The sequence below is a fragment of the Pleurodeles waltl genome, chromosome 12 (genome assembly GCF_031143425.1).
Source record: "Pleurodeles waltl isolate 20211129_DDA chromosome 12, aPleWal1.hap1.20221129, whole genome shotgun sequence".
Lineage (NCBI taxonomy): Eukaryota > Metazoa > Chordata > Amphibia > Caudata > Salamandridae > Pleurodeles > Pleurodeles waltl.
This window is the reverse complement of record NC_090451.1, coordinates 266,457,867-266,470,505: the sequence shown is the minus strand read 5'-3', so window position 1 is coordinate 266,470,505 and position 12,639 is coordinate 266,457,867. Positions and strand designations below refer to the sequence as shown.

At 39.8% G+C, this 12,639-nt stretch overlaps 1 protein-coding gene across 3 annotated transcripts in view; it reads right to left on the bottom strand.

The window, feature by feature from the left end:
- Positions 1-12,639, bottom strand: part of ADCY7 (adenylate cyclase 7) — a 601,636-nt gene that overhangs the window by 34,230 nt on the left and 554,767 nt on the right. For all 3 annotated transcript variants that reach the window (XM_069215519.1, XM_069215521.1, XM_069215522.1), the window contains 4 exons: positions 9,347-9,484; positions 2,263-2,334; positions 1,919-2,088; positions 974-1,058 (listed from right to left, as the gene is read on the bottom strand). In XM_069215519.1, coding sequence (XP_069071620.1) covers positions 974-1,058; positions 1,919-2,088; positions 2,263-2,334; positions 9,347-9,484 — 465 coding nt within the window. The remainder of the gene's footprint in view (positions 1-973; positions 1,059-1,918; positions 2,089-2,262; positions 2,335-9,346; positions 9,485-12,639) is intronic.

Genomic DNA, 12,639 nt, shown 5'->3' with positions numbered 1-12,639 from the left:
CTGATTTTCTTAGAAGGGAGTGAGATAAAGAATAGAAAAAATGGAGAGGTGTAGTTTTTATGTATATGTATGGATAAGGACAGCAAATATTTAAAGGTAGACAGGGAATTAGAGCAAGACCTGAAGAGGCCCGATAACTACAATCTTTTACTCAACATTCTTTATGAAGACCTGAGTAAAAAGTCTTGAACAAGTACTGTATATAAAGTAGAAGCAGAGAAGCTAATCCTTCCTTCTGTATTTAGGATCTTGCAGAGCATCTATTTGCCTGCGTGTTGTAGACTGATATGAAAATAACAAATGTCACAAAGAAGAAATATACTAATGAAAATACAGAAATACAAATTCATAATTGCAAAATATTTCGATTAAAGTGGGTAAATTAAATTAAGAATCTCTTGATAATGGTAATAAATGGCACCATTCCCAATTCTAACCTTTTCATTAACCATTAACTTAACCCAAGCCACTGGCCAAAAAGGACACATTGTTTTGTTTCTAAAGTACTTATTTTCAATATTAATTACTTATATTCATTTTTTACTTTAAACATTTTCATTTTTTTTCTTCCTTAATAATGTATTCAGTAAATTTATTTCTTTAAAAAATCCTTGTGTTCCAAGTTGACAATGTTTTCTTTTAAGCTTTTGTCACAATATTTAGCTATGATGAAGTCTTCAGATATGAATGCTCTTTTGTTCCTTTATTGTATAGTGGCATTCAGACATTCAGCTCTAATCATGCCTCACATCAGAGGGTTTCTTCACTATCAGAAGGAAGACTTGCATTAATCCACATTAGCTGCCTCCTCGTAGACCACTTTTTCAGATTTCTGTAAGTCTAATTCAAATATTTTCACTTATTAAGGTGTATTGATTGAAAGACTAATCTTCAATTAATCTACACACAGGCTTAGCTTTCAATCCCCATTTTCTACAATTCCACTTTAGAAACACATCTGTATCATGCTTACCTGTCTTGATAAGACAACAAGGGTTACATAAAACAGTGAAAGGTAAAAACAGGCCATCATCTGTGGGTTATTCATAACTCCAGCACTGAAATGCAAACAAAATATGAATAAAGATGTGTATCTCATCTTAAGACATACATGTGGACATACATGTGGAGTTAAATCATTTCTGATCCAGTACATACTTTTAAATGTAATCTTATTTATTTATTAGTTTTTTAAAATTAACATTTCTACAGATAATCAAAAAGATGAATGCAATATAAAATCCCACTAATTCTATTTGCACATACAAATACTACTAATTTTTTAATAACTTCAGAACAGGAGCAATTGGTATGCTAAGAGGGACAAAGGAATCGGAGGCAGAGAGAACTTTGGTCTATTTCTCTGTATTACCACATCAAAACATTAGCCATCACCCATTCCTCAAATCATGATATCTATAGCAAAATTATAAAAGCTAATTAGAGATAACACAGTAGTGGAATTTAAAAATCACATTTCTGGGAGCATTGCACAAATATCATTTTTATATAAATTCTATGCACTACTAGTTGCAAAGATACTGGAAAGAAGACCATCATTTCTTGAACTCTTTCTGCAAACTCTTTAAGAGAAAGTGACGAAGTATTTTGCCGTTTTTAATGTGGTACAAAATAATGGCCTTCAACAGTATTGAACTAAAATATATTGTTAAGTAGATGTGGAGTTGGGAAAAGTAAATCTACAATGAACTATATACATACATACTTTGATGAAATAGTGGTGAGTTTTGTTCTGGGGTCGATATATTGCTGTTGGTCGATATTAAACATGGAGTCTCAAGAGGTTAAATGATAATATATTCATACATTAATCCTGTCCTGCCTCTTGCAAGTTTGCACAATACACTTCCTATAAAATAGACATGCACACTCATAAGGAGCCTCCCCAGTGTCTCACCTTATGTTTCCTTGAGGACTATCAGTTTTAAACAAGTTCTGATGGGTGTGAAAGATGACAACGTTGTAAATGATGAAAGCAGTGGATAGAAGAAGTAGTTTGAGTTCGAAGCTCAATCGAAGAAACACTGAGCAAGCGATAAACCCCAATAAACAACTATAAATGTAATACTGTAAAAGAGAGTTTAGAATAGTTACTGGAGAGCATAATTCATTCTCATCAATTCACACATAGAAAGAGGTTACAGAACGTAAAATCTATAAGTTTGTGTTACAGGCACTTGTGTGCTATTATTGATGAGGTTATTGTTTTCAGTTTTACAACTGAGATTTTTTTCCACTTACAGGAACGCTTTGGCAGTCACTGTGGTTTTCAATGCTTGATCCATTGCAGTTTTGAAGTTCCGGGTTCAGTGGCTAGAAAGTAAAACAGAGATCTGTTATAGGTAATGAATATAATGTGCAATTAACATAAACAATTAAGACATAAATTACATGGTAGTTATTAAGGTATTTTTGTAACTATTGCTAGTTTATGGGGAAAGCAGCATTATGCAATGCTCTGGGCACAGTGCCTTTGGAATGTCGTCCTCCTTTAAGCAGAAAGTCAGTCCCAGCACAGACCTCATTGGTGTACTGTCACCCACGCTGCTCAATTGAACAGACCACAACTATTTATAGGTCTGGGTTTGACAGCAGACCTGTCAAACGAGAGTTACTGCTTGCAATATACATGGAGTGGGCTTTGGGTTTGCCCCATCAACCACTGACTTTCTTTGATCACCCTTTTTCAGCCATTGGCTTGAGACTTGATCAATCATGCCTTGGTTCAGCTTGGCTGAGACTTTATCTCTCTTCTAATGCTTTTGTTTTTGTTCTTCCGCCTCCACTTGATTCCTTTCCCTGAACTCCATGAGGCACTACTTTACAGCTAAAGTCCTCTCTGCCGGCTGCTGCTGGCTCCCTCACGTGTCTCACTCGAATGGGCTGATGCTGCATGGGTCAGCACAACTAGCCCAGACTTAATGACCATGTATATGCTTGTTAAGACTGTCAACAAAGGTGCAGAGCTGTCTGTGACAATTGTTGTTTATACACTGACATCTCACAAAGTAATCTGAATAAGATAGAGGGGTCATTACGAGTGTGGTCGTCTATAGACCACCACACTCGCAGTGCCGCCACCAATGCAACAGTCCGACCGCCACATTAAAACCCTGGAGGTCGAACTGCCAGGATCTTGGATCCCGACGGTAGGGGGGGTGGCGGAGATCCTAATCCGCCAGGGCAACGCATGGTCCTTGTTCTCTGCCAGCCTTTTCATTGCGGTAACACCACCATGAAAAGGCTGACAGAGGGGCCACACGGGGGCACCTGAACTGCCCATGCACTGTCTGCTTTGCAGACAGTGAACATTGCGAGGGTGCTGGGGTAGCCTGTGGACTACAGCATTGCCGCTGGCTCGATTTTGAGCCGGTGACAGTGCTATAGCCTGTTTCCCACTAGGCTGGCTGAGTGGAAACTGAGGTTTCTGCCAGCCTAGCGGGAAACTCTTAGTGGGCTGGTGGGAGGTAGCCTGTGTGGCGGCAAGTTCCCCGCAGAGGTTCAGCAGACGGTGAAAACCGTCTGCTGAACTTGTAATGACACCCTTAAGTGTCTGATTGAGAGAACAGTGCTAGTTGAAATTTCTTCAATTTCTGAAACAGACTCTAAATACTACGTACTGAATTCACTAGTTAATTTCCTCCGTCGTACCGTGCAGAAACGAATGCGGTTGTGCTTTCTACTCTGCATCTAAAGTTTTAGTTTTCACTGGGATTTTCATTTGCTACCAAACTCTAACTTGGGTCCTAAGTGCATACTTTTACATCAGTGAAGTAGGTGCAGACTGGGACATCGCACCTTATTACAGTAAATGTGCTGTGTCCAGCATGGCCACAAACCTGTGCCTCCTCGGGCGACAGCATCTTAGTGAAAAACACACTAGCAATCCTCAATACTGACACAGGATAAAACCTTTTTGCGAGAGCTGTAGTACATTCATCAAAACATATAGGGCCTGATTCCAACTTTGGCGGAGGGTGTTAATCTGTCCCAAATGTGACAGATATCCCACCCACCGTATTACGAGTTCCATAGGATATAATGGACTCGTAATACTGCGGGCGGGATATCTGTCACATTTGGGACAGATTTTCCCCCTCCGCCAAAGTTGTAATCGGACCCTTAGTCTTCAGCTCACGTGGGATGCAAAGCTAAAAGTAAATACTCAGATAAAAGTTTGTTACAGACAAACCATAATGCGACAAAGTAAGTGAACACGATCTCAAACAGATACAAAGGATAGGCAAAAAGAAAGGCGCATCCAGGTACATTTTTGTAATCTCCACAGTTTAAATACATTAATGGGTCTAGAAAAACTAGGTTTTGTGAGAGATAATCCAAATATGTATCCTTTTCCTGGACACGTGACTGGAGTATTAATTTCTTATGACAAAGAAAGACACACATAGGAACCAAGAACTGACAATGTACTTGTGAACCTCAATTACAGTAAATCCATCCATGAATTTCGAAATCATGCCCAGAATTATTCAGACTCTGACAGACTCTGCTGTGTTAGATGTCATGCCAGGATCTAAAACTCTGATCTTCGATTCAAAAGGAGGCATCCAGGTCCGAAAACCTTTAAATCAATCATTTATTTGTTGTCCAAATTGTCTAGTGAGTGTGGTTGAAATATGACATGCTTCGTAAGCATAAAATAAATGTTCTTATTTTTACCTAAACTAGACCCTTTCAGAGGTGGAAGGTGTCAACACCTCTCTGTAAAATCTGGCGAAGCTGCAACCAACCAAAGTGTTTTTTGGGGAAATGAATCTATTCCCCAAACGTGCTGTGTATTAGTAAGAAATGGTCAAAGAAACGTTTTAAAATCCTCAATTGAAAACATTGTAATACTTTTTTTTTTAAGACTTATTAAATATGTAATATTTGAAATACTTTCCAATATATTTTAATACTTTCAGCATCGAGATGACTAGCATAGATAGCTTTAGCAGGAAACATTTTCCTTTTCTTTAATGGAGGTGCTTTTTGTTTTAGCTGGATTTGCCCGTAAAGTACATGGTTCTTGTATTTTTGAGTGCTCCTTGTATTTTGGAATGTATCGGGAATGATATACGAGTATTCTGAAGTGAAGATTCTGTCCCTGGTGGTTGCAATAAGTTGGTTGATCTACAGACAGGCTTAAGAAACACCAATACTCTTGGTGTTGTGTTCCTTTGCTTGTACCAGCAAACTGAGGAATGACTTAACCACAGTTATGAGACTATAGCCTTTCTTCAGTCTCTACTTCGGCATTCTATCACTACAGACAATGTCACCGGAGGCATTACAGAGACACCTGGGGGCGCTCCATGCTCCTTTCGTGAGGCCTTCCTAGGGGAGCCCTTCCATGAGAGGAGGGAGGGGCAAACAGGAACCCTTGCCCTTTATTTTTGCAGCTATTTTTCATATCTGGACTCCACTGACTCTTGCAGTAAGTGATGCTCCACATTTCTTGTTAATTTTTAGATATATATTTTTTTTCCCCCAAATGCATCCACCTTTGGTTGTAGCTTGGTGATGATCTGAATGCGGTTGACACAGGGGGTGGCACAGCAATAGTCTGCAGATAGAGGGACTGTCGTTTTCGTTGACCACCTTTTTGTGCTAAAGCCAGGGTGTTCACAAGGTGGTGTAGGGACCTTACACAGGAGGAATCGAGAAGTTGCATCTCTTACAGAAACTGTGTTTCTGTCCTTGCTCTTTGTGGGGGAGAACGGTAATGTACGTTTTGAGACAATAGTTTGTAAACACACAGCCATGTAGGTGGGGAGCTTCAGCCCAGCCTACATTTTTAAACTCAATGAGAATCCAGTCACTGTGAAGTAGAAAGACTGGTGAGGGTTTTTAATTTCAGATCTCTCTGTTAACATTAGATCAAACTTTATGTCAAATTGCGATAATGTTTTGTTTGAGGTACAGAAAAGTATTCATATGGATGCGGGGTGTTTTCATCCATGTGTTCATACAGAGCGGATGGCTGACACTGGGGAAATGTTGATGAATTGTGACTGGTTTGGGACCGAGTAAAAATGAAACCAAGGTGCGCCTCATACTCTTGGATTTTATATCTTGGTTCACTAATGTAGATGTCCAGCACTACTTGCACCTTCTGTGACGGCAGAAAAAGTGCCTTCGTGGGGCTCATGAAAATACTCTTGCATAATCTTTCTTTTTGGTAAAAGAAAAAAGACTATGCCTGTTAAGCCTGTGTAGTCCTATATATTGACTTGTTGGCTAGTAATGTAAAGTGCAATACCAGGCAAATTAACACAGCTCAGAAATGCCACAGAATGGTGCTTACTTAGTAATACCGTAAATCAGAAGTATCACAGTAGCGGCCATATCTATAAGGTATGATGTTAATTCAGCAACCAAGAAATGCCAGAGCAATAGGCAACAGTAATGTGTTTCATCCTAATCAAGCAATACCATGATGACAACATTCATGATGGTGCGATATGGCCAGAACCCGACCGGAGAATACTCCGAAAGATAACCTTTCTAGCAGATTTTGTACTGGTAGTTTGGAGTCACTGATCTTAAGCAATATATCAAAGCTGAACTAAAGTTTATGAATTTTAAACCGCTGTCTGTAACTCTGTTCTGTTGTTTATGAATTTTAAACAGCGGTCTGTAAATCTGTTCTGTTGTTTTTATTAAATTTTAAGTAAATATGTTAATTAACGTACTTATATAAAAATGTATATGTTTTTAAACCCTAATAAATGTAAAATTAAATAAAACATCTTTCATCTTCAAATATTAGTAGCCAATAGCTGCTCCTGATTAATCTTATATAACAGGGCAAAAAAAACACTGATCAACATTTTCACATTTCACTCAATATAAATGCACAATTAAGCTCTGTTAACCCAACAGTCAGTAGTGCTGACTTTAATAAATAAAATATATGGCATATCAAATACAGTGAATGACCTCCGACACTCAACTATGTGCTTAGAACAAGGACTTTCACGTCAGTGCTCGAAGAACAGTCTGTAGGTTTACTATAAAATGAAGATAATACAATCTTTTTTCTCAAGCAGTCTACGGGGTTGGTATAAATTTCCTGAGAAACAAAGGTTTATCAAAGAAAACAATTGCTATTTTTGCTCAGCTGTACTAGTTTGAATAATCTATTATTTCCTTTTAAAATCCATTTGTATGACAATCTGGGACCAGGACTATTAGCGAAGCTTAAGGTTTCTGGGTATTTTTATTCTACAACAATCAATAAAACTGAAGGAAAATTGTTTATTTAAAGATTGGTTTTAGAGTTTTTATAAATAATGTTCACTGTAATAAATGAAATACTGTCATATTGTATATTTAATTGTATGGCTGATTAATTTGCATTTATAGGAGTAAAAAACATATGTGCAATGAAGATTTGAATTGTAAAATTAAGATGAACATATTTGGCCTCAGTAACATGGCATCAACTCCTATTCACCCCTTCGCTATAATCCAGTGGAAGGAACCTCATACACTAGTTCTAGTAAATTTTTAGAAGAGATGCAAGGCTTGACTAAAGTTCTGCGGGTTTGCTTTACGTAGTCAGGGATTTTGAGTGCTACTGAATCCCTTCTAAGCTGTGCCAATGTAATGAGTGTTGCAGTTTACGACCAAAACCCACGCAAGAGTGGCATTCAGGCATCCCATTTTGAAACTACTATTTCACTAATTTACAGACACTTAACTCCCTTCCTCATGTCAGACAAAAGACATGGGTAAGATGAGATCTCTCCCGTAGACGAAATAGGGAATAATGTAACAAAACTGCTATTAAGGTAAAAAAGCAAATATAATCATTCGGTCCGCTGCATACAGAAAGGGAAAACAGTTATTATATTCAGACTATGCGTTTTCATGTATTACTGGGATGTATGGATTATCACTAAAACAATCTTGAAGGCCATCACCCACTTCTATGCAATGGTCGATAGTACCAAGTGATCCCATTGAGTAGTGAGCACTTTATAATGCAGTCAATTAGACCTGTTTTTTTAGAAAGATCATAGCCGAAATTCCTAGTATCGAATGCCGTGGCCCTCGGACACAGGGGAAGTGGTTACTGAATACTGCGTTATTGCCTGACAGTGGGAATGTCTCATCAGCGCTGAGTTCTTTTTCACTTTTACTTAATAAAAGTACTGGAGGCAGACTGCCAGAGAGAGGAGAGTGTTGGATGGAATGCACTTAGAGAAGGTACCTCCAATTTGAAAGAACACAATTTGATTGAGATGAGTGAGTTATGTTAAAATTAGAATTCTGCACATTTCAAGGTCAGCAGTTGTGGCTGATTTGCGGGTAGTTATTCACAATTTGCAGCTAATGCCCATCTAAACATACAATGGTTTCTATGTACAATTGTGGGATGATTTCCTTGAAGTTACACTAAGGTTGTAAGGGGCGCTCTTTGTTTTTTTATACAGTGGCTGCCTCCAGTTAGGCCACTCGGTTCCAATTACTTTGATTAAAATTAGGTTAGGTCATGAGATGAAAAGGAAGGGTGATGAGACTGATGAAGTGGATTTGAGGAAGTTATCTCAAACTATGTATTAATGAGTGTTTTTCTATCAGTGATTTTCACTACAGTTGATGCTGGTTTGTAGGTGGGATAGTGGTTCTGTGGCGTGGCTTGTTTGCTACCATTTATCATCAAATAGGCTTTCTGGATACAAATGGCTGCTATTAAGACTAGTTTGATGCTAACTCCATTTTTGATTATGTTATGGTGGCAAGGATTGCTGGGTCAGAGCTCACATTAACCCACTGTCTCTCCCTCGCTGGTCCACGTGGAGCTCTGGTGTGCCACTGCTGCCTGTGACATGTATGACAAGCAACATGTGCAACCCTGGAACTCTCGGAGGCTTGGGGAGAGGAACAATGGTTCTCGACACCCTGCACCCAGGGAGCACAGGCAATCCTTTGATTACTCTGCCATAAATGTATGTAACCCCCACCCCCAAACATCGCTGGGACAACAATACTAAGACCCAATCCGGGTTGCCCAGTGCCTAGAGGCAGACCCAGGGAGTAGGATGTGCCAAAAATTAGATTTGAGTAGAAAATGTACAAAAAGCGCACCGGACATACCCATAACCTTTTAAATTTAACTCTTTTTTGTGACATTCACATTCAACAAAGTACAATCCAGTAAGAAGAAAAACATAACCAGGATGTTATTATAAAGAAATTGACAGAAGCTTTCTATTCTTGAAGGAGATAACCAAAGAGAAGCATGCATTTCAATTATAAAAACATTAGAATGAAACAGCGACGGTGTATGTTTTAAGACTTACATCCCAACACTCACCAGATTAAAAATGGCGATTATAAGCAAGGCACCAGTGGTGATGACAGCGAGCGGCAGCCTGACACATGGAACTGTTTCCACTTTTTCTGGAAAACCATCTAAACATTGAGCTAAGCTTGACTTCTTAAGACAGGAGCTCTGCCGGGAAAACAGAAAGGATCAGGGACAATGCAAGTAAGACAACAAGTTTAGTTAAGTGAGAGCTTGTTATACTAGTATTCGTCGAGGCGCACACTGACGGGCATGTAAGAGATGTAGCATACTACTAGCCCTCTGAGTGAAATGGAAATGGAAGACTAGGAGTATTGGTAAGAGCAACGGGTTTGGCCCCTGCAAACTGAAGCAAACGTTAATTATTTTATTGCCAGCATATGTCACACAAAAAAAAAAGGAAAAACAGAAAATATACCATCACCTAAATAAGAGCGCCTTACGCTTGCAAGAAAAAAAAATGTGAATGTTGAAATATTCACTGGTGTGCTGCTTTACTAGGAATTTGTGCAATGCATTTTATTATTATTATTAATATTATGATTGAAGGAGACAACAATAAATCACCACCTAACCAAGCACTCAAACTACAGGCACCAATAATGTTGCATATTACTTGAGAACTTCGTAACAAACTTTAAGAAGTAGCGAAGGCAAAATAAAAAGCTGGTATTTAAAGTTAATATAATAAATTAACAAAATAAAAAGCTGTTGTAGTTGGAGGGAAGGGTATTCATACAAGAACCTGGAGCCACTTAGGTAGGAGGCGAGTTCTTAATTCTATGATAGTCCCAAAGGTAACAGAAATAGCAGATACGTCCTGTAAGAGCTCCACCCTCCTGCCTGCTGTTCCTGTGGCCTTTCTTCCACTCCACACCACACCACACACCACGTTTGATTACATCATTCACTCTCAGCATTCCAGACACCAACTCAAACACAGGGAATGGGGACATACAGGATACTACACAAGCACACTCTGAACCAGCTTTGGAACAAAGGAAATATGTTTAGGCAGATGTGAAGAATGTACACGTTTTGTGCAATCATTTAAAGTGAAAGGAACTAGTGGGTAAAGTGGCCTGCCCATGCAGTAGGCCATGGTGGATAGAAGTAAAACTTGATTGACAATTTAACAGACCAAATGATGAAGCCTGCTAACCAAAAGCACCTGTATGTGTGAATATTCTGATTTTTGTGGAGAAACAATAGTCTGGTGAGACAGCGAAAGCAGTCCCAAAGGCAAGACTTAAAAAAGTAGCACAAATGTAAAGCATAAAAGTGATTAAAATAAAAGTAAAACACATTAGACAATAGAGTCGTCAGCATGCAATATGCACCTGGAGTTTGGCAAGGCTACATTTCAGGCACTGGGGGGTGGGGGTGGTTTGGGTTCATTTGTTATTTGTACACACAGAGAGTGAACTGGGAAATGAAGAAGCACATCCGGGTGATGCAGTCACAACTCTGGAGTGCAGAGTAGCTGTGTTTGCATCCTCAAACCTACTTGCAGACTTTAGAGGGCTTCAATTAGGGAAGACTGCCTTTTAGACATGACAAGAAAGCACTCTGCTCTTTAAAACACTGCCTTCTCCAGCTGATATTAAGAATCAGTGTGAGACGTTATGTGGACGTTGACAGCAGAAAGTCAGCCACTGATTTCTAGATCTCTCCCAATATATGCCAGGAGGGTAGGAACCTTGGGTCTACTCTTGTGAATTCCAGCGAAAAGCTACACCTACAGATTCATGTAACAATTTATGTGGGAACATAATCATGCGTCCCCCCATGCACTGACGGCACAGTCAGATTGGGAAGGCGGACATTGGCTGATGGGCCAATGCCTCACGGTCACCAGTGGGTCGTTTTTTTTAGGGTCCCTGTAAACTGGCCCAAGAATCTTGCTTTCTTCCCCAGTACCCGTCAGACCTCTTTATTTTGGCACCAGTATCATGCACACTCCCCTGCCATGCTGTTATTGAGGTTGGGGCCAGGTGTTGCTTTAGCCTTTGGGGCATTTTCACCTCGGCCTTCTGCCTCGCATGTCATGTCCTGCCCTGCCAGAAACAGTGTCATCCTCCACCAGGCCATCAAGGTTTAGGCCATTGTGTGTGTGCGGAGGGTGGAAGTATGCAGAGGCCACACAAGGGTGCCAGGTGATTTGGTGCCCTTAGGCCATTCTCACCTAAGCCTTCCCGAAGCAGCAGCAGTGTGCTTTTTTTACACTTCCCTTGCCAGGTCATTGCTCTGAGGCTATAGTCGGCTGGTGAGGGGGTAAGAGAAGTGGCCATGCTAGGGGCCAGGTGTGCCACCTCAGCCCACTTTTAGGCCTTGTTGGGGGGAAGGAGAGGGTTGTATAAATTTGGATGTAGCGCTATAGTCAGAGCTGCAGACGTTGTAACTAGGTTTGAGTCCCAGCATCAGCTCAACATACTGTGATTCTAGGCAAATCACTTAATAGCCATACCTAAAATAAAAATTCATTTGATCTTGTGTAGTGTAACTGGTGCTCATGCACATTGCACCAGTGCCTTTGGACCAAGTTCATACTATATAAAACTGAAAAAAAAACAAAAAAAAAACTAGATTTCAATTAGACTAACCAGATGGTGGGCCACAAGATGGACGATCAAGGGACGTGGCCACTTTTTTTTGGATTGCCCGGGCCTAATTGTGATCCCAATCCGACCCTGTTGACAGTCTGCAATAATTCTTCATTGTGTGCACTTGTGGGTAATGGGCTCCTTCTAAGGATATCTAATGTGTGCTGTGTTCAGGTTTGTCCCTTGAAATGTACAGCTGGCATTAGATGGTGGCACAACTAACAACATTTTTGTCTGGGCATTTGTCCTAATCTGATTAGCTTTCACCAACTTTCAAGCAATACATTAAAACAAATATATAAAAAGTGTGCAAAACTCAATTTAAAATAGAGCAGACAGCAGCAAATTTCATCTGCTGAACCTGCCATATAAAAAAATCATCTAGTTTAAAAAAAAGAAAAAAAAGAAACGTGATGGGGTGAGGACGCCGAGCAATAGTGGAACATGCAGGGGTAAAACATTAATTGGCACAAGAATGACTTGCATCAGGAAGGTGTGAGGGATCAAAGGAGAAGTCGGATGGGTGCAGTGTGGGGTAAAAAAAGAAGAAAAAAAAATCAGAGAAGGATAGGTAGTAGCAATGGAAGCAACAGATGAGCCTGGGTGGGACGCTACCAGGAAAACACAAGGGTAGCTTGTCAACGTGAAGCAGCAAACAGGAGAGCGAGAAAAAAAACACACGAGCACTCCCAGGGAGTT